Source organism: Uloborus diversus, chromosome 3 (assembly GCF_026930045.1).
Source record: "Uloborus diversus isolate 005 chromosome 3, Udiv.v.3.1, whole genome shotgun sequence".
Lineage (NCBI taxonomy): Eukaryota > Metazoa > Arthropoda > Arachnida > Araneae > Uloboridae > Uloborus > Uloborus diversus.
In genome coordinates, this window is record NC_072733.1 from 199738807 (window position 1) to 199762097 (window position 23291).

Below are 23291 nucleotides of genomic sequence, written 5' to 3' on the forward strand. Positions count from 1 at the left end.
GCGAATTAAATATTGCTCTCTACGCTTGCTATCAACCATATCGTTGCCAATACACGTGAGTAAAGCTGCGAATTAAATATTTTGCACTGTGAATGGCAACACTGAATGACATTTCATCATTTGTGATGTCATCGGCAGAAGCCGTAAACAATGAAAGCGCTCCGATTTAAGTAATTGTTTAAAAATATTAAACGTAAACAAATTATTTAAAAAAAATGTCAGATTTTATGTTTTTAAGCATGCTGTTTCAGAAAAAAATACTTTTAAAATTTTGGAAACGACCCCATTATCAATTTATTGTTTGTAAAAGTGTTCCCGGCTCTGTTATTCCGTCGGTCGGAGTAATTTGGAAGGAATGGGTAAGCGCTGCATTTATGCTGAAATAAAATGCGAAAAATTATTTCTAGCCTATACAGTAGCAGCTTTACACTCTTGTATCCTGTATCCTACATCTACCAAGCAAGCTAGAAATAATTTTTCTCATTCTCTTTAAGCATTAATGCAGCGCTGACCCGTTCCTTCCAACTCTCCCTCAATTTCAACGGTGATTTCTTTAAAGAGTAAATCATAGTCTTTATTATATTTTCGCCGTAGATGATTTTTTTTTTTTTGAAAAAACAGTGTTATTATTATGACGGGAATAACTTCCGTAATAAATTTTACACTTGGATAGTTGAATTGGGCAAAAAAAAAAAAAAAAAATGAGATCCATATCCGCGGATCTACTTTTTTAACGATCCAGCACATCGCTAAATTAAACATCGCCCCGCCAGACGCTAAGTGGCGATAAACAGTTAAACATCGCAAGCTGTGGCGATAAGTTTAAAGTTGGTAACCCTATCTGAAGCTATTCATTCCCCCCCCCCATCCCTACTATCCTTTGCAGTTCTAAGCTCATTTCGCTGTATATTATATATTGTTTATTAAATCATGAGCTTACGACTGACTGAAGGTTGACGCTTTTTCAGAGAACTTTACAACACTGCTGCATAAAACAAACGAGCAAAATTATTAACCAAACTGACTTTCAAAGCTGTTAATTTCTTTCAAAGAAACCAACAACAAGCATTATATTTATTTGACCTTGGTAGTTATTTATCGTTTGCAGGAGCATCACAAGAGTGCCGATTTTTTTTTTCTTTTGCAAAATTAGCAGATTTTGTATACGTTGATCTCTCAAATTTAACTTTAAAAAAGGTTCCAAACATTATCGTTTTTATGCATGGAAATATGCTGTGTTATTTTGTTTTGAGATTTGCTCGTCTAATAAACAATTTGTGAAAGATCCGTTTTTGTTTATCAGAATTTTGTGAAGGGTTCGTTTTGGTTGGTCGGGATTTGTAAAAGGTCCATATATATATATATATATGTATGTATGGACCTTTTACAAATACCCTACCAACCAAAAATATATATATATATATATATAAAGCTTTTAGAGCAATGAGCCAGTTTGTTTCTGTGGTGACAACTTCTTTGTTTTAGCAGGAGTTGTATATAATTTTATCACCGTCTTTTTCACGCGAAAACATGTTTTAGCTAGTTTCTTAAGAATTTTTTATTTTTGCAAGTTACTTCTAAGGTTGATATTGCAAGTGTGAACACAACATTTAGGGGCACATGTGAGAGCAGTTCCCCTTAAAAAGGTGTAAATTTGAAAAATTATTATTAATTTTATTATTATTTTGTTACTCAACAGTTTGTCAACAACTTAGTGTTACCTTAACTGTACTGCAGGAAATAAAAAAAACGAGATATTTTCATTCAATTTAAAACAAGTTTAAAATAATTTCAATATACGTTATCATACTCTATATGAAGTTTAAAAGCACTCTATAATAAGAATAATCCTTACATAATAAAGAATTCTTTGTACTATGCAGTCTTATAAATTTCCCGTCGATCCAATGATTAGAACGTGCTACGAAACTTAACAATTTAACACTAAGCAGATTTAAACTGACTCAGTATAGGTTACAAACCCTTCAATGTCACTATACGTTTATGTTTTATATTAAAGAGGTTTTTGTTGGCTTGCATTTTTGAATCGTGTTCATATGCGCCCCAGGCTTGTTCACATATGCCTCCCCCCCCTAGAAATGAGCTTTGCAAAATCGTTAAAAAAAATTTTTTTTTCCAACCATTAATGAATAAGTTATTAAAAATGTCAAATTGTAATATCTCTAATCAGTACTGAAATCGGTTTTCATGGGTAAAATGCTCTGCCAAACCATAGGGAAAACTTGTGAGCCCCCCCTTAAAATTTTGCATATGGGCGCCCATGCCCCCCCCCCCCCCAATCCATAGGGGCGCATGGAAACAAATGAAGACTTTTTTTTTTTCAAAATACCATAAAATAAACAAATTTTTAAAAAATCGCGAAATAATCCTATGACACAAAGGAAAGACTATTTAATCACAGGGGACATTTTTTGTCTGAGAAATTGATAACGGCTTTTGAGGACTGAAGAAATGAAAAAAAAAAAAAAAAAATCACATGTGCTCTTTTCTATGTCAAACATCTTAGGTCAACACAGGAGGGCGATATCGCAACCAAACTTGGCTTAAGATTTGTGATTATTCTTTCGTTTGAATGAGTTTTTTTTTTTTTGCTTATGCATATGAGGCAGTGAGAAGCAAAGGGATGTAAGTGACAAACAAGGACGGATACAAGGGAGGGGCGATGGGGGCAGTCACCCCCTCCTTGAGCCGAGAGACAAGAAGTTTCTTCGCATATATTTTTGTTATTAAACGTTAAACTAGGTAATAGCGTTTTGTTTTAAAAACGCTATTACCTAATATTCGATGGTGTTAGAAGAAAGGGAGCTCTTGCCCAAAACTGAAGTTAAAACGCTATCGTAGCCTATCTCTTGGGGATAGAGACTGGAGCTTTCCATGAGATTTTTTCCGAAATTGAAGTTCCAAAATCTCAATTTCAGACGAGCTTAGATGATATTAGGGCTAGGTTTAAAGGCTCTATTTGGATATTTTTAGAAAGAAGCACAGCTGTAGAATACTTTTAATTACATAAAGAAGGGTAAGCTATGCGGTTCAGTAAACTCTTCGGATGTTTTTAGAAATTGAAGTTCCAAAGAGTAAGAACAATCGCCCCCTCCTTGAACATTTTCTAGATCCGTCCTTGGTGACAAAACCAAAAATTTGGAGATAACCAGTACAAATAGTTGCTGGACCTCACCTCTGTTTTAGGGCGAGACATAGTACTAGTAGCCCTAGTAAGTGCTGCTGTACTGCATGACTTAGGAAACTTTTTTAATGAAGGCCTACCCATCTGAACTTTAATCGCGACTTACTCGAAACTTCAAATAGTCTATTTACATCCCTTTGCTTCTCATATGATACCACTGTAATAATAAAAGCTTCGAGCATATGTTGGAAAAGCAGAAGTAGGAGGTGAGAGAACATACCATAAAAGCTCGAGGTTGAGGACAGCGATCCTATGAAAAACTTCGATACATGAAGTCACGTAAGGAAATTGGACCTGGGTGGAGAAGGGGCAAAAGACCCTATAGTATATATAGATGCCATGCATGGAAAAAAATTATAACTTGTTTCGTGCATTTCATCATCAATAAAAGAGTGGGTGTAGTTCAAATACATAAATCAAGTAAACTAAAAAGTAAGCTCATTTTGGGGAAATTTTCGTAAGAAAATAAGAAGTGAATGGGTGTCTCCTCTTTCAGTCCCCTCGCACTTGTTTTAATGTCTTCAAAAAATGAATACATTAAAAAAAAAAAAAAATCTGTTTCGAAGTTGCAATTTTTCTGTTTCACACATTTTGAAATTTGATTTTCAAAAAATCCTGGAGTGATTCGAGGAAGAGGAAGAAAAACAGGTTGGGATCATTTTCAGGATTAGTACTAAAAAAGCAAATGAATCTGTTAATGAACAAGAAACTTGAATTTTAAACAGACTTTAAGAATTTCCATTGATAGAATTATTTTTTACCAAACGAATTAGGAGGGTGCCTTTTTTTTTTTGTGTATTTATTTAGGAAATAAAACGTCGAGTTCCAACATTTCCCCATTGTTAGTATTGAATTCAAAACGCGTTTCTTCAAACATCTCAAAAACTCATTTTTGCAGATATTGCCCTTCACCTTCCCACGGCAAAATAGTTTTGCTATCAAACTGGAACAAAGCATTTTTTGCACTGACATTGCGTCACAATATGCATGTTTTTCTCCAATTTGATTTAAACTAACACCCGAGCAATTAATTTCATGATTAAAAATAATTAGTCGTGCTACGAAAACATACTGCTAACGATCATGAATAAATTGTTTGCAGGACCATTAAATGGCGCATTAAAAAAAACAACAACAACAATTTTGAATGAAATCCTCTTCTTATTAGATTTACCTAATCATTTTTAATGATTACTATTGATAATTGTGTGTGTGTGTTTCTTCCCCCTTCTAACAATAGAATCTTCAAACCTTTCCGACTGTGTTTTCCCTATGTATCGGTGCTGAAGCTAGTTTTATAAATAAACATGCAATAATATGAATATGAAGGATAAGTCATTCACCTCGGGTTATTTTCATTTCGATGAACCAATGATGAACAACTTTATTAGATAATAATGCGCTTGTTAGAAAAAGCAGGGAATAGCACAGCGATGCATACAAAGTAGTTTTAGCTATGTAAGTTTGCTTTCTCTCAAGAATATTTATGAACAGAAAGCATTTACTCACTTGGAACATAGCGTGTGTTTTTTGATAGAGGAAATTTACTTTTGTTTATTTAGATTATGATTTTGTTGATTGTTAAGGTTTTCGCACTGTGCAATGTTTAAAATTGACGCACTGCACGGTCGAGAGTTAGGAGTTCATTAAATTCTTTAACATTTATCGACGTAAAAAATATCGATAAAAGACCGAGGTATCGCCCTGATCCAAAGAACAAACGTCTATTAAACAGAAAAGAGACGCAGTAGTGTTTGTGGTCTGAAATTTCAGATAATTTTGGGTAGCCGTTTCCGAAAATTTTGGATTGACAACACATTTTACAATTGATTTTTTTTTAAAGAAAAAACTTCCAAAATGGATTTTTAAAATGATTTTTGTTAGCATATTTGAAGAGTTTTTTTTATCAGGGGGCGGGGGGGGGTCGAGCTTCTTTATAGTTTCCGTAAATTTCGCACTGTCTTCAGAAAATTTGGCTTGGGTACACTTGTACACCTGAAGAGACGGTAATCGTTAGAATGCACCCCCTGTGGTTTATTATGCCTTTGCGCAAAATTGGAGAGTAAAGAAAATCAACATGAATAACCCACAAGTAAAATTTTGTGTGAATGCAAGCAATTGGTTTCATGCAAAGATTCTGTTGGCGCTTCCCACATTGATTTGCTTTCTTGATTGAGTCATTGCTCAGTTTATTAAAATCTTGCAGACTCGGTTTCGAACTAGAAAGTTAGAAAAGTTGCTATTAAGATTTTAATCGAACACTTAGCTCAATTAGAATCAAAGTTACACTTTGTTTGCTATTACGCTAAAATTTAATCGATCTATGACGAACAAACAGTATGTTAACGAACAAAACCGTTTTCGACTCATTTTAAACTCAAGTAAAGGAATTGTATGGTTCTACAACATTTCAGTGTATTTTTACTTCTTGAACTTGTGGAAGTTTTTTCATTAAAATGTTTTCTTGTGAATGCTGAACTTTGATCACCTTCGTAATTTGAAAACTTTTTGTTTATATTGTTAACACAACGCGCACGTAAATTTTGGTATTGGTTGCTAATTCATTTCCGTTAAGATTTTAAGGATGTTATCAATTGTAAAACGCAATGTTATACAGTAAAACCTGCCACCCTTGTAAGTTGATCACTTGTCTAAGTTGACCGCTTTTTTCAGGCACGGAATTAACCCTTATCATATAAATTAACCTTTGTAAGTTGTCCACCTGTTTAAGTGGATCACAAAAGTAGTGCACGGCAAGTAGTCAACTTACACAGGTTTCACTGTACTTGAATTGTCTGGTTTTTTTTCCCTATGTTGATAGCATGCATGTGTGTATGATATTATTTATATTAAATATCGATTTTTTTACAACACTCCCCCCCTCAGTATTTCATTTAAGATAGGCATGTTTCTTTCTTTTTTTTTGGGGGGGGGGGGGTGGGTCTTAAGTACTTTTGGGGAATTTTAAAATGTAGAAGGCTTTTTATTTGATTTTTCTTAATTATTAAACGTTTGTCATTAATAACTTTGTTATTAATATTTTAAGTGTTGATATCAAGACTATATGTGCTAACATGGCTCAAGCCTGGAGTTTATTTTTTTTCGGGGGGGGGTGACCCTAAAAAGAACCCCTCTGGTTGTGCCTCTGTAAAAGCGAGAGATAGCTACTAGCGACGGTTTGTGAATATCCCCAACATTTGATACATTTCGTAAATGTTTAATTTCAATTGCTATTAGAACTAAGTTTCAATATTCAATATCACATTAATTTTCTATTCTTACTCGTCTTCTCCATTGCATGAAGAGGAATTTTTTTAGTTAGGTGTGTGGTCATAAGCCTTATCATGAATCCTCTACAAGGGGGAAATGCCACATGTTGCTTTGCGCGGAAATTCGGAGCCCCTAAAAGCTAAACTTGTTACGCTGGTGATTGAGGGGTTTGTTTCGTTCGTGTTTGCGTTACCCAATAAATCTTTCTAATCTTCTCGCCGTCTCCCGGGTAAGTTAAGATCCCTTACCCCGTCGTAGTGCTTGCTGCCGATATTCAACCATCTGTTACTCTCTAGGTAATCTACTGGAACTGCGGAAGGAGGATATCCGAGCGGTAGATACCAGGACTAATGTCGCGGCAGATGTTTTTCGAATGGTATGACCTTATTCCCCAACCCCCCTCAGTTTTTTAGGAGGGGAGGTGACAGTTCCAAGACTGAGATTTAAGGCGTCATGGCAGATATGCCCCTTCTAGTAAAAACTAAAAAACTATCAGAGAATGTAGCTATCAGAATTCCGATTCAGGTTTTGAGAAGTTAATCATCAGATAGCACAGCCTAAGCGATGAATGCGCTCCTCTTTACGTAATTATTTTCTTGGTCCATTAAGCGAGAGATTATCTATTGATCATTGATGGCTAATGGGCCAGGCAGCGGTCTCAATCTTTTGTCAGGGAGGTAAGAAAAGTAAGATATCTGTTGTCAATTGATATTGAATTCTGAAACATAAGTGAATCGATTATTTCAGAAAAGGCCAATGGATTTCCGTAGGACTTACGCCTTTTCTGAAATAATCGACTCAAGTCAGCTTATGTTTCTTACATTCTTTGTACGAATGTAGTGTGTTAGCTGTGTAAAACAGACTCGTTGAAATCAGGCCCAGTGTGTTTCGTCAAATATCCAGGTTTTGAGGAAAAACTCGGGCATTTTTCGGATTTTCAAAACATTTTAATTTCAATCTCTATTTAACTACTGTATCAGACTGCTGCTTTTACTCTTCATAGTGTTTCTATTTTTCCTCAAAAAATTGTTTGAAAAAAAATGTATATTGACGAAGAAAAGAAACGATTTTGATACGATTTTATAATTAAATGAAATATTATCAAAATTGTTTTCAACGAAAACATGACCATACAAGAGTAAAACATTTGTTTCTATCAGAATAATTGTAAAAGAGTAACATTTTGTAAAAGTGCTCCTTGAAATCCGGAAATATTACATTGTGTAGTGATTATAGAGTTTTGCAGTTTGTTCTCACAATCAATGACTAACTAAGTTTTAAGATAAAAAGAGTAGCAGAAACCACAAATGTGAATAAATACCAAGTATTTTAAAATTCATTGAATCCAAAAGCTGGAAATAAAAATTTGAAAACTATTAAAATTAGTAATTATTAATAAGTCACATGATAAATCGTGTGTGTAATAATACAGGAATACGTATGTTAAAGTTTAAGAAATGTAGTGCAGTCATTTTTCCGAACAATGCAAAACAATGTCTGTGAAATTCATGGAAATAATTATTGCTTAGTCTGGTCTTCTAAGTATTCTAAATAAGAATGTGAAATCCATATATTGTTTAATTTCTATTTCAAATATTTAAGAAATTGTTCAGAGAAAAAGATGTCAATGTCTGGACTTGGTGTTGATCAATATGGTTGTGACATTTAGTTTCTAAGGTGAAGGTTTTCAATAAGCTGTAAATTCTGAAAACCCCCACTTTACCGGGATAGTGGGTTTTTCAAGTTTGTCGGGGGGGGGGGGGGGCTAGACCCCCCCTTTGGCAAACCCTGGGAAGGAGAGTTTTTGATTGGTTTTTAAATTTCGCATTAATACAATTTGAAGCTCAAACATATACTAGAATTACTTTTTCTAGGAGGTATTTACACACATATATTTTTTTGTGATGTCAAATGTAAAGCAACATTTTTTTTTTTTTTTTTTGAGTGCAATATTTTGGGAAACAAAAGAATGATAAATCGGAACGAACGATACAACGGAGTACGAAGTAACGAGGGGTTACTGTATTAAATATTCTTTTGTATAGGAGTATAGGCTAAAAGTTTCTTATAGAGTTAGCAAACAGGTTCTGAAGCGCAAGTAAGTTTCCTAGCCCTTTCAACCGAGCCACGCGATTCTTGGAAGAAAAAAACAGTCCCCCCCCCCCTCTCATCTTCATTCTATAGTGGTCTTACAGCTGAAAGTGAAGTAATAAGGGAGTATCGTAACGACCTCGACCTTGGACCCTTCCCCGAGCATCCATCCTGTCCCCTGCCAAGGAGCAGGGGAGGAATGCTTTTTTCTTAGTTCGTTTTTTTTACACCTCCTCTCCCACGCGCTACTCTCAATCTAAAAGTTTTTGGATTCATGTTTGAAAAGAAAAAAACTCTTATCATTTGCGATAATAGCATCATTTGGGTAGTAGAAAAACATTATTAATAGAGCAAATGTTGCTTTTTAAGCTATATTTGTATTAGAAACCAAGCTTGTCCTTTAGAGGAATCAGGAGGGGGCAATTGCCCCCTCCCCGGCTTTGGAAAAGTAATGTATGTCCAGAAAAGTGGGCGTGGTTTTTTGATGTTTTTCAATTCAGTATGAATTGAGTGTGTACCATTTGACCGCCACTTTGAGAGTTTGAAATGATGAACCTGTTACAAACTTTCAAACCTTTTTCAGCAAATGTTTGCTTTTAAAAGTGACTGCAAGTTTAAATTTCGGTTACTTCATTCAAAATGTAAAGAAAAACCGTAAATTCTTAGTAAAGCTCTCCCCCCCCCCCTCCCTCTCTATGCATAAGGAACATAATCTTGAAAATATTTTTTTTTTTATTTTACTAAACCTGAAAGTAATCACTCTACTTGGCGATTAAGTCAAATGACGTAATTTGGCTATTTAAACCTATACCAAACCGACAATGTATCCTTTTTATAGTTTTTTTTTTTTTCCAGACCAAGTCTTATCGATCTTGCGGCATTCCGTTTTCAGTTTATAAAACGGGGTCTTCTGAACTTATTTCTGTCCCCAAAAAGATTGAATTCTGTCTAACAGGGAAGTGAACAAGCAGTTCATAAGTTGTAAAAAAAAAAAAAAAAAGTTTCAAAAGGCTTTTTTTTCTAATGAATTGGCAATTCAGTAACGTTTTCTTCTATAGAATTCCAAAAGGTCAAATCAAGAAGAATTTTCTTTTGTCCACTGCTTTGACTTGTTCATTTGCTGGATTGTTGCTCTTTTCTTCCCTTAAACCCCCAAACTACCTGAAACATAAAGTTCACTCCTTTTTTCTTTTAAATGATTATACATACCAATAAATATGTTTTAATTTTTATCTGGGCCGCAAAGTCGGAGTTGGGCTAATTTTGAGATTGCGGAGTCGGGGTCTTTCATTTTCCCTTTGACTCCCCATCCCTAGTTTTAAAAGATATTATGAATTTCTGATAATAACATTGTGCTTAAGTGTTCATTTACTGGTCGGACTGCTCTATGTAGAAATAAACATGAAATTGAAAAGTACTGCAAGAAGTGAGTTCACACGCAAGTTAAGCACTGGCAGGGTTGCCAACTGGTCTGCATTTTGCGGAGTTGCTCCACAAAAATGGCGAAACTCCGCAAAGAAGCTCCGCATTTCCCGACCGAACATTTTCAAGCTAATATTTTGCTATTTTCATGTAAAACATGAAAAAAAAAAGAGAGAAATTAAAGATGCTTATACTCAAAGATTGAAATAGTGTTTAAAGCTGTTTTATTAATTTAAAAATAATTATTTTTATACCAGTGCTTAAAATGATTATTAAAGCTCTCAAACAATTTTAGTAAAAGTGGTTTTTAGTTATTTTTACTGATTTTTATTCAAAATACCGAATTGCTCCTCAAAATCACCGCAAATGCTCCTCAAATTCTTCCTCCAAGGTTGGCAATCCTGCTAGTGAAACGAAACAAAATTCACACTCAAAATACTTTTTTCAATACTACATTAGAAAACTAGAAAAATTCCTCTGGCTACATCACGAAAACTTCAGATTTTTTATTTAAACTCCTTTTGGTAAAACACATTCATAATAAAAAATAAGTTTGCAGTCTCATTTAGGTACTTTCTCCTGAAGCGTTTTTCAAGATAGAATAAAACCCATTAGGAACTCTTTTTTTTCCTTACGAGAGACGATCGCTAGAAAGCCATTAACCATTATTCCCAGTCTTGTATGGAAACTTTTCCCCTCGGTCGTGTCATCAGATGAAGATGCCGCCATCATATTTTCGATCCCCATACATAATTGCACGCCATGCCCCATTCAAACGGGATTACGCAGAGCATTTCATTGGTTATGAGCGCATGACCGCTGGTTCAAGGTCGCTGTGAAACGTTGGTGTAAGGGGGGGGGGGAGGGGCGCGTTCTTTGCCGCTCAATGTGCAAAGGTGTGTTTAGAGAGAGACGATGACCTTCCCGAAGTTGGAACAAAGAAGGTTGGTCTTCAAGTGCCGAAGTTACTAACATGAAGGACACTGGTGTACGATGAAAAACAATAAGCCAAGTGTTAATGTGTTGCCGAAAATGCTTGCACTTCGACAAGTAAAAGCAGCAATTTTTAACTCGGAACTCGAGCTGGCCAGCGCGATCAGGTGCCATTGCAAATGAATCATTTTTATGTAATGTTCGGACTACGGTATAATTCTGACATCATGAAATTGGGCTCTCTAAGTAATCACTTTTTCTTTTATTGATTTCTTCTGCCTTTCGATTCACCAACAAATTTTTGCAAGACAAACCGACCATGCGCTAATCAACAAGTGGAAATTTATTTTTTTTTTAACTTTTGTCTATTTGTACCAGTACATGGGAATCATGCGGTCTCAGACAACCGGGGCGCGATCCTCTTGATATGGGAAGAACTTATCACTTCATCTGCGCTGTATGACAACCCTAAGGCTTCGTGCTAAAAGCAAATGTCAACGAGCTGTTAAAAAGTATGTGGGAAGAGAGTAAAAACATTTAGTAGCATTTTTACTACAGGAATGAATGAAAGCTGGGTGAGAAATCAAGGTGACTTAAGCGGTCAATATTTTAAATGTTCCATATACTTTAGTTGGTAGCGGTAGGTTTTTTTTTTTTTTGATATTGCGTTGGTGTCCGGGAGGGGGTGGGGGGTGTATCTGTTGCCTTTTAATTTTTCTTAGGGATGGTGATTTGAGAGGGTTTTAGATCTCATTTTGAGGGGACTCGCATTCTCGGGAGGGGTAGGGTGTGCCTTAGCATTTCAGGAATCGAGGGGGGGGGGGGGGGTGTGTATCATCGCTCTTTGCGAGATGAACACCCCTGCACTAGCATTAATTAATCGTTCGTGTAGTGGAGCGAACTCGCCTTTGAACAACAGTAGAAGATCTTGCTGTTATTTGGAGGCTAGATGCCCTACTGTTAACCTGAGGCAGTGAGAAGCAAAGGGATCTTAAGTGGACATTTTGAAGTTTTTAGTAATATGTACTCGATTAAAGTTGCGATTTTCGGTGGGCTTTCGTTGATTTTTTTTTCTTCTAAATCATGCTGTATAGCAGCACCTAACAGGGCTATAAGGACTATCTCTTGCCCCAAGGAAGGGGAGAAGTTCACTCACCATTTGTAGTGGTTATCGCCAAAATTTTTAATTTTGGCACTTACATCCCGTTGCTTCTCACTGCCTCATATGTTCATTTTTTCCCATCGTCGTTTAATCCGTATATAGGCGGAGGAGCAGTTGCCTGACAGCACTAATGGTCGAACGATAATAACCGATCTGCAAAGACTTAGCGCGGGTGATGGAAATTTCAATCTCACGGATCGTTTTAAGGTGACACTGTCCGCGGGGGAAGGGGAGGGAGGGGGAGGGAGGGGGGGGGGGGTCCATGGTGCCATTGAAATTTTAAGGAGGATTAATTTGAGAGGGTTTTGATCTCATTCATTTGGTGCGCTCTCTCGTTCTGAGGGGTTGCTCGATATGGACAGCACAGATATTGCTCCGCGATTTTTTTACGTTACTTTTAAAAAGTCATTTAAATAATTAAAAAGAAAAAAAAATTCATTGAAGAGTAGGAGGAATACACTGTGTTCTAACCAAACTAGATGGTATATTATCCAATACAGCACTCAGATCGCACTGCTGTTTATTTAGTGCCTAGGGTTGTGTCCCCCCCCCCCCCCCCCCGCTCACAAGAGAGCCTCTCAAAAAAAAAAAAAAAAAAATCAATGTCTTAAGTCTGCGCCATGGATGTGGGCAGCCCAATTGATCAATCTCAGACAAAAAACTTGATGAAATCTTGGTTAACACTGTTTAGCAACTGATGCACAATCAAAAACAGGGTTTAGGAGTCACTAATCTTAAGTCCTGCTTTTACGACGAATTTTCAGAAAAACAAATTTTTAGTACCTATTTTTTACATTTCTTCCCTCTAACGTTTCAGAACATATAGGGGAGTGTGGGGCAAAGTGAAATAGTTAGGATGGCTGAGCTTTTTCAAAATGAACAAATTGGAAATTTGTTCTGAAAATTACAGTGCATGAAGAAAGAACACTGTATTTTATAACAAAACTTGCATTGAAGCAATTTCACTTTTCAATTTTTGGCAGTAAAATTGTGCCTTCAAAAAAAAAAAAAAAAAAAAAAGTGGAATCTTTCATGGGGCAAAATGAAAAGAGAAATATTTTTCAAGTGAAATATTTTCTATTCTGATTGAAAAATATTTTTAACAAATTAATGAGTAAATAAAGGATAATTGAATAAATAAAAACATAATGAACCAATCAACTAATAAATTAATTGATACATGAGGAAAAATAAATGAGTGAATAAAATAGTGAATGAATAAGAAAATGAATGAATTAATAAGTGAACTGTGAAATGAGGGAATGTAAATAAATTAGTTAATAAATGAATACGTAAGTGATTTAGTTAAAACCGTTTGCCCGCCAATGTTCCAAAAATGGAACATCATATTTAACTGAAAATTTTCCCAAGAAATAACGTTAAAATAAACAAGTTTTTTTTAACACAGTTTAGTCTTATTTCAAAGTATTTTTTGATTTCCTGCTTGATTATTTATATATTTTCAATTATTTATTGCGATTTTTCAAAGATGAGTGTTTTTTTAGCTTTTTGCAACTTTTTCTTATAAAATTTACCAAAAATTGGCTTTTTCAGAAAATGTGACGATACTTATTATAGTTGTGAAAAATACTTCAATGTATGATTTTAAAATGCTTGTAGAAATGTACAATGATATTTCCAAAAGGTGTACCCCTTCAAAATAGCATGTTCCAATTTTGGAACATTGGCGCTTTTAGGGAGTCAAATTTCCAAGAAGTAAATCGTTCAACTTCAAAAGGGAAATTTCATTTTTCGTAATATATGTTTCTTTTTTCTTCTCATTTTGAATGTACTCTGATTTAGATATTGGCAAAACCAAGTAAGTTTATATTTTGAAAGGATATGACGTTTTGTTAGCAAAGAAAATAATAACAGTCTACTGTTTGTCGGACTATATGGCTCCGAATCCACACCTGCTCGGACAGCTGCATTGTCACGTGATAATAAAAAATAATATTAGTGAGCGTTTTATTCTTCATATTTTAAATGCAATTCAATAATTCGCTAGCTTTGTTTTCGAGCGAAACGAAATTCTGTTTGACGTATAACAACTCTTCATAAATGTTAAAAAATGTCTACAAGATTTCTTACTGTAGAACAAGCTGTGGCTTATTTACATACATTGTCAGATGTAGATATATGCCAATTACCCCCTGATGAACCAGGCAATATCACTGAGGAAGAAGACATTCTAGAAGACGATTTACAACCTATTACACCAATTGATGTATGTGGACAGGTGGACATTTTTTCCGCCAACTCTCGTGAAAATTTAACAAAAAAATCGGAGGAAGAACAAAGTCTGAAATCATTAGATAATAAAAGTAAAAAGCGAATGAAAACGGAAAAAAAGAAAAAATTGGAATTATCAGGAAATAAAAGTAGAAAAAGAATGAAAATGGATTTAACATGGGAGAAGAAAGCTAATTTTCAAAAACTGATTTCGCCAGAAAGTATTGAACCGCTTCGACACGCATTTCCGAATATAGTGGATTTATCTCCAATTGATTTATTTTTTAAAATTTTACCTTTGCAGTATGTTGAACACTTAACAAATATGACAAACTTGTATGCATTGCAAAAAGGAGAATCAATAGATGTTGACAGAGATGAAATCCTACAATTTTTTGGTTTGCTGCTATTGAGTGGGTACCATTCCGTTCCTTTTGAAGATATGTATTGGAGCAGTGCAGAAGATACATCTGTGCCAATTGTACCAACAGTTATGCCTCGAAATCGTTTTCGAAAAATAAAAAACAACTTTCATTTGATGGACAACCATGAATTAAAACAAAATGACAAACTTGGAAAAGTCCCCCCCTTCTTCGTAAACCCTATTTACGAAGAATTGTGTAAAAACCTTCAACAGTTTGGTGTATTTCATGAAAAATTGAGCATAGATGAATCTATGGTTCCCTACTACGGTCGGCATTCATGTAAAATGTTTATTAGAGGAAAACCAATAAGATTCGGCTTCAAAATTTGGATGCTGTGCTCTTCAAGTGGATACCCATATTCCATGGAAATTTATTCAGGCAAAAAAGAAGGATCCCCTGATGTGCAATTAGGATCCAGAGTTGTAAATGATCTATTATCAGTTTTGACTGACACGTCTAAGCATGAAGTATACTTTGATAACTTTTTTACATCATATGCCTTAATTTCTCAGCTATCAAAAAAAAGGTGTACGAGCAAAAGGAACAATTCGTGAAAACCAAACTGGCTATTGTCCACTGAAATCCAAAAGAGCCCTTTCTAAAGAAGATCGAAGAAATTTCGACTATCGATCTGATGGATCAGTGTACATGTGCAGCTGGAATGATAATGCAGTGGTTACAGTAGCATCTTATTGTTATGCACATGAGCCACTTGCATCTGTAAAACGTTACTCAAATGCGCAGAAATGCAAGATAGATGTGTCACAACCTCATCTTATCAAGAAATACAGTGAAGGAATGGGGGGAGTGGACGTCTTGGATAAACTTTTAGGGAGCTACAGACCTCATTTGAGGAGTAAAAAATGGTGGTGGAATCTTTTTAGTAATGCTCTGAACATTTCAGTTATAGCTAGTTGGTTACTTCATTGTGAGTTTCACGAAGTCAAAATGAAGCATTTAGATTTCCGAAGAGAAATAACAACTCGCCTCCTAAGAAGAAAAGTACGAGTGGAAAGTCATCCAGGGCCTCGTTGTCATTTACATAAACAATCAAGAATGTCTGACGGATGTTATATTGTATCTGCATGCCAAGGACGTTGTGCGGTGTGCAAAAAAAAAAAATATGACTAAGAAATGTTTTCATTCCGACAAACGACTTCACCAGCAATGCTTCCTTTCATATCATGGGCATTAGATATTTCTGTATTGGATTTTCTGATTTCTAGTAAGTACATTGTACATAAATGCAATTTAAAACATTATTTTTTCCGTAATAAAGTATGCTAAGATAAAAACCGCATTCAAAACCTCTTAGTTTAAAAAAATTCTCTGAAAAAAAAAAACTTCATGCAAAGCGCCAATGTTCCAAAAATGGAACACACTGAAAAACATAGTAAAAAAATTTTTTCTAGAAATTTTATTTTATTTCTGTATTTACTAGACATAAATAGACACAATTTCAAAAAATTACTCAAATTTGATCTTCCGTCAATAGTTCGGCGGTTAAACGGTTTGATTGAATGTGTAAACGAAATGAACTATTTAACTTTGCTCGCATGACTTGACTAATTGCGAAAAATTTTAAAGCACAAATAAGCTAAATATTAAAATAAATACTGCACCGAATATAAAAGATCCCAATAAATATTTAAAATGTTAATAACCAGAACTTTATCGTTTGATAGTATCAAAATAATTTTTGACTTACAACAAATATTACATTTGAGCAATCATATGCTGTGGTTTTCAAAGGTAACTTTTTCTTGACTGGAATAGACTACACATGTTACCACATAATTAAAATATTACTAGGTAAGTGGAGCTAAAAGCGGAGCAAATATTTCACCTTTTCACTCTGCCCCACATTCCCCTACTTTCTAATTTTAAATTTAAGTACAGAATAATATAGTAGTCTGCTACTTTTGCGACTACAGCATTGATTCAGACTGATCCGTTTTTGTCTGCTACAGCTGACTATCCCTGAAAAGAACTCGTTAAAGATTCCGAAGTTTTATCGACATTGATGCTTCATTTTAAGTACAAAAGCAATTTTGCATATAATAAGTAAAGTATTTATTGAAAGATAAAAATGTATCTGTGATGCATCAAACTCATGCACAGTTTAACTTGCAACTTCCAAAGAGTTAGAGAAAGCAGATATTATATTTTATTAAGAGTCCTGTTAGATGTCTTATTTAAGACATTGCAATTAGCTATCCTACATTCAACAATTTGAACAACCACATGCAACACAAGATTTCACCATAAGTTGCACACCAAAAGTAATAGTAGTTTAAATTCCCTTTTCTATTCCGATCTATCGCACCTGGAAAAAGTCATGATTTTCTGCAAAAAAAAAAATGCTCAAAAATCACTGATCATGTATTTTGGGTTCAAAAACATACATATTTTTCGAACTTTACAAATTTAGGTGTAAAATTTACGCATCTTATCAGTTTCTTACGCTTTTACACGTCAGTTTCGATTTTTCACGCATTCCTAAATCTGATTGCATCCTGTTCTATGATACTTGCTCGTTTTTCTTTACAGTCGGATCCCGACTTACGCGAGGGATCCATTCCAAGACTCCTCACTTAAGTCGAAATTTCGCGTTGTGGAAAAGTGTTGTGTACATGTTTTTTTTTATTAACATGCCCAATCATTTTAGACATTTAAACACCTTTTAAACTATTTTTGACCATTTTTTAACTATATATTACCGTTTCCTAATCTTACATAAAGAGCTGAATTTTTACTGTGTTTTAAAAAGTTGCATTATTCAACATAAAATACTGTTACGATGCACAAAATCGATGATCAATGGGGGAGAGAGACATAAAAATAAAACAGTATGGTACAAACAGTATATAGTAATAATAAAGCACTACACTGAAAGAGTACTATACACTAGATACAATAAGTTATATTTATAACTTAAAAATTGAAGATGATGATTTATCCTGCTCAATCTGATTGTCATTATAATATATTTTTTTATACAGTAGCTTCACATTTATTTTTATAACGTTTACATCTATGGTAACACCCCTCTCGGACTCCCTCGGGCAGATTGCCTTCTCTGACTTTTAATTATACGTATGAAAGATTCACCTTGTACCTAATTGTCCTGCTACCTTCGACCCACTTTTTAGTTGGTCAAGCGTATCAAGAATCTTTACCTTTTCTTAAATTGTCGCAAACTTTCGCTTTTTGTTTGCAGCGTGCCTAGATGCCGCAATATGTCATCATCTTTCATATTTAGAACAAATAAATGAAAAATGAGGAGTGGTGATACATACACACTAACAATGCTATGTTTATAGTGCGGTATGTGGGAACTTGTGCAGTCGGTGATTCTGAAAGGATGAAACTACATTAAGGAATTAATGTTTAGTTGTCAATAACAAAGCCAAAACTTAGCATTACGATTCCTTTCCAAATATTTTCGTGTTGAGAGCAAGAAATGCACTTTAGCTCTAAAATTCGTTGCTCCTGAAAAACTCACGTTATAGCCATTTTGCATCAGTCGGATCTCGTTGTAGCGGGAGTTGACTGTACTATGCGATTCTACCTTTTGGACATTTAAAATTTTGTGTTTAAATTTGTTTTAACCCTCTTATATGCGTAACTGTGTAGTTGAGAACTTGTAGAAGTCTAATTTTGCCCTTCTCATTTGATTTGAAGTCATTTGGATCCGAGTTGATTCAAGAGACTCATAAAAATTATCATTAATTTGTAGCAGTGCCTTAAGAAGGTTATCCCTTACTACTAATAAAGCTGAAAGTCTGTCTGTCAGGATCTCTGTGACGCGCATAGCGCCTAGACTGTAAGGCCGATTTTCATGAAATTTGGCACAGAATTAGTTTGTAGCATGGGGGGGTTCACCTTGAAGCGATTTTTTGAAAATTCGATTTTGTTCTTTTTCTATTCCAATTTTAAGAATTTTTCCGAGCAAATCATCACAACGTGGAATAGTAAATTACGAAATCATCATAACGTGGAACCGTAACATAGGTAAGTCATTTGCCATAGCAACTTGGCGAGAAATCCATCATCCATTATTTGTTAATATACAGGCAAAACAAATGACCTTTTAATTTTCTACTGGGGCAAAGCCGTACGGTACCACTAGTAGAAAATAAAATTGATCTAAAGAATTAATTGAGGACGTAAAGAACATTGATAAAATTCAGAAATCGAGGAATTTTCAAGCTTTTTCTCTTTTTTTTTATTTGTTTTACTTATTGTAAACATAAATTTAGTAATTACTAAATGAGTGCTAGTCAAATTTTGTTTTTAGAAAACTGCTAGCTTTAAATGAAATAAATTTTAGATTTTTTATTTGTTTACAAAATAAAACATTTATGGGAAAAAAAAGCAAAGGCGAAAAAAATGTAAATAAAAGTCAGTTTGAATGTTTTGCTGTTTACTAGTTGTTTTACATCATTATTGCTGCATGTTTGAAGCTTATTTTGTTTCGAAAAATCATTTTGCAATTAAAACTTGTTTTCACTATTTTTACTGATTGAAAATTTATTGTGTATGATATCAATTTTTTTTCGGAGAAAAAAATAATAAATTTGTGTACATGTAAATTCTTACCAGTCATTGTTGAATAAATTGCTTTTTAGTTTGGCGAGATTGGCTCATTGCATTTCACTTTAATTTGAATTTTTAGAAACATGTATGCAAAGCATAGATGTTTGCTTCACAAAACACTAATTTAGATATTCTTGTGAAAAATTAGTTTGTTTTTTTCTGGAAAAATTACTTCCTGTGAGTCATGAAAATCTTGGAAAGTCATGGGTTTCAAAACTCTAAATGTAGCACATACACTGTTTTGGTTTCTTGGGGAAAATCACATTGTAACCTTCAATCACAAACTGCATCCAAACCATTGGGATATTAAGAAAAAAAAAAAAATCACGAAGTTGTGATGCTTATGAGCAGCCAAGAATCAAAGTTTGAGCTGAAGTTCATATGCAAAATTTAAGAACAATTCAAAAACACTTTAAAAATTGAGCGAACTGAAAACAGACCATGATTTGAAATGTCACCCGTTGAATAATGCTAGCACCACCATTGAAATCAAAAGATCAATTTGTATATTTCTCCTACAGCTTCAAGTTTTTTTTTCGTTATTTTACTATTATTTCTTCTGTGAAATGACAAAAACAATAACTGGTTTATGGTACAGGGTAGCGACAGATCAGGGAAATATCAGGGAATTTTGAAAAAATAACAAAAAATCAGGGAAAATTTATTTTATGAAAATTTTTTTTTTTTTTTTTGCTTTACAAAATTAAGTACTTTAATTCCCCACGCATTTTCCACCAATTATCTGTTCAAAAAAAAAAAAAAAAAAGTAAAATTAATGAGGTGCGAATATAAACTGCCACATATTTGTGCATCTTTTTTCCTCAACGTCAAAGTATTGAATCTTACTTATTAACCACAGGATGAACTTCCTAAGATTGCTTCTGTGTCTGTTAGGTTGTTTATTTTACCTAGCTTGAAATTTCCTTTTACGCTTTCAATGCTACGTAAAATAAACAAACATACAGGCAAAGAGGAAGCCTTCATTAATGCCTTAGCTACTTTGCCTTTATTCCATTGTCTCGAAGTAATTAGCGTACTGTAATCACGATTTCATGAAGAAATCTTTGGGTTTTTGAATTAATACTATAAAAGCTTAAAAGTTATTACTTCTTCGCGTTTTCAATTTAACTGCTAAAATTGAACTTTCAATAAAAAAAACTTTGTTTTTTGCTGTTATATTATTTGTCGTCACCGCAGATTATAAAGGTTTTCTTTTCTTCGGACTTAAGTGATTCTTTTATTTTATAACCAAGTTGTATTCTTCTTTTATATATTTTGAAATTAACTAATTGCTTTTTTATTTCTTTTTTTCCCCTTGTATGTCAAAGTTGTTTGTTACAAAAGCAATCTAAGATTTTTTTTTTTGTTACATACTGAAATCATTTGAAATAGAGTTAACTTTTGTCCTAAGTAAATATCTTTTTTTTTATTGTTAAAATGCTGTATTCATTCATTAAAACCTATGTTCTTGATTAAAGAAAAGATCCCTATGAATGGATGTCAAATGGTTTCATCTATTTTGCATAAATATGTCAATTAGTTATATAAGAATAACTACATTACTTCTATTCTTTCACTATTACTTGTTATTCTTGCAACAATTATTATTCTGTTTGAAAACGTAGTTCAAAATAATTTCAATTACTTTTTAGTTCTATCATAAATACACATGTTTTTAAGGGTAATTTTAATAGTTTCTTAAAATTCTTATGCTAAGTGGTTTCTGGAAGTAAAGTATTTCTTTTTTTTTAATTTTCTATAATCTTTCCATGTAGCAAAATTTAATATACTGTTTTGTAGGAGTTTTTTTTTCCAAAAAAATTTGACTTGACATGTTTTTTTTAACCATTTTATTAAAAAGTAGCATCTTTTTAAAATATATATTTAGTTCAACAAGTTTACACAACTTAAAACGTTTAAAATACTGCATTTTATACAAACATACAATGGATTTCAAGTAGAGCAAAGAAAGAAAACCATTATCATTGGTAATGTAAATCAGGGAAATTTGGTGAACGTAATCAGGGAAAAGTAAGGGAACTTTTTTTCACAATTCCTGTCGCCACCCTGTTGTACCAGTAGTAAAATAACTTTTTAAGGTTTCAAACAGAAGTAGTTTTACGTTATTTTAGTGATAAAAATTATCAGCACATCAAAATGCTAAAAGAATGGGAAATGCAGAATTGGGATAGTAATTTAATTATAGCATCTTATTTAGGGTTAATTTTATGTACTGTAAATCTCTGTTGGGGCAAAATGATTTTGTCTTGGTTTACATTTTAAAGACTTCAAATTGTTAAACACAGTTTCGGTCAGTAACTTGCTGTTCCCGCACAGCAATTACCGTGCTAAGAATTTGAAGGAAGTCCTTTAAATTAAGGAAAAATCTCCCTCCCCCCACCTAAATAAAAAAAAACTTTATTTAACTAAATTGCATGCACACTCTTTAACCTAAATCCAAATGTCTTCCATATTCTCTGTTTGTGGGGCAGGTGTTAAAAATCTTTATTTTTGTGCAGTTTTTTATTATTTTTTTCTTTTGGAGCTACCAATGTTCTCTGAAACCTAGTAGACTAATCACTGCTAGTCCCCTTCAGGAGAGCTCTCTGATCATCTCCTACACTTGAGGATAAGGAGCTCTGCCCTCAGGTGCCTCAAACATATTATTCCATGTCATACTCTTTTAAGCTGAATAAATGATGAAGCATCAAATTTCTTGAACCCTAAGTATTTGTAATACCATACTACCTTACAGTTTATTATTTTGGTTTTCTGCTCTCACCAAAGTGACATTTCTAGTATATTGTACAGAATGATTTTCATATTTAAAAAAAATGAAAATTTGATTTATGCATTGATGAAAAGAAAATATATGGCTATGATTGCTTGTTGATTCAATGTTTAGCAGGACTTCTGCATAGAAATGTTGTTTTTGGTAAAATAAAGTTATTTAATATTTACTTTTGCCAGCAGCTACCAGTTATGTTGAAATGATAAATTATTACAAAGGTTTATTTTGGCTTTAAATCCTTCTGTTACTAAATGCAAACTCTTAAACATCTCAATATTTAAAAAGTAATTTTTTATTTTTTCTTCCCTAGATGAAGTGGACATTATGGGTTACAACAGTAACCAAAGTGATACCGATGACCATAGCAGTATCCAGAGCCTGACCAGTGATGGTGGTGTCGTCATCAGCACTAAACGACATCCTTTGGGTGAGCAAACTGCCATCTAACACTGCCAGGTTTGTCGTCCTCCTCCGCTGATTAGCACAATAGACTGTGTCCAGATAGTTCTATTATATGGAGTGGTCTATGACCTTTTCTACATATTGCGACCCATAGTTGGGAGGGAAACAGTTGTTGAAAAAGTTTGTTGTAAATTTATATGAAGAGTGAAAGCAGCACAACAATTGCTGGTATTGAGATATCTAGATTGTATGACAATTATTTTGCAATATGATTGCTGTTGATGTTTCAGATACTGTTATAAACAGCGCTTGAAATGTGTGCAGTTATATGAAATAGTCAATTTACGAAATTTATTTATTAAATTTTTATGTGGCATTATTAATGTTTTTAAACTAGAGCATCTATGAATTTTTTGCTCTTCAACTTCTTATGCATTTTGTTTTATGTGTGAAAATGAATGAAGTTTCATTTTATTTTTTAAATGTTTAATGATACTCATAAATGCAAACATTTCAAGCTCTATTTAAAAACATAAAGATAAATATTTTTGCCATCTGGTCTTTAAATGCACTTTCTACCAAAGTATTGAAATTGGTAGGGATTCATCCTATATGTGCAATTGTTGCCAATTTCTGTAATTACAGGCTATTAAGTATTTAGTCTTATACATTCCTTCATAATTCTTCTGAAACATTACTTGGTTCAAAAGACTGAGAACCACCGAATTTTAAAAATTATAATGGATTTTAATGCTAATC

At 33.7% G+C, this 23291-nt stretch overlaps 1 protein-coding gene across 1 annotated transcript in view; it reads left to right on the plus strand.

Annotated features, from left to right (window-relative positions):
- LOC129219377 (max dimerization protein 1-like) overlaps positions 1-22755 on the plus strand; it is a 33948-nt gene extending 11193 nt beyond the window's left edge. The window contains exon 6 of the mRNA XM_054853752.1: positions 22441-22755. Within this exon, the coding sequence (XP_054709727.1) occupies positions 22441-22577 (137 nt within the window). The 3' untranslated portion in view covers positions 22578-22755. The remainder of the gene's footprint in view (positions 1-22440) is intronic.
- Positions 22756-23291: the final 536 nt, after the last annotated feature.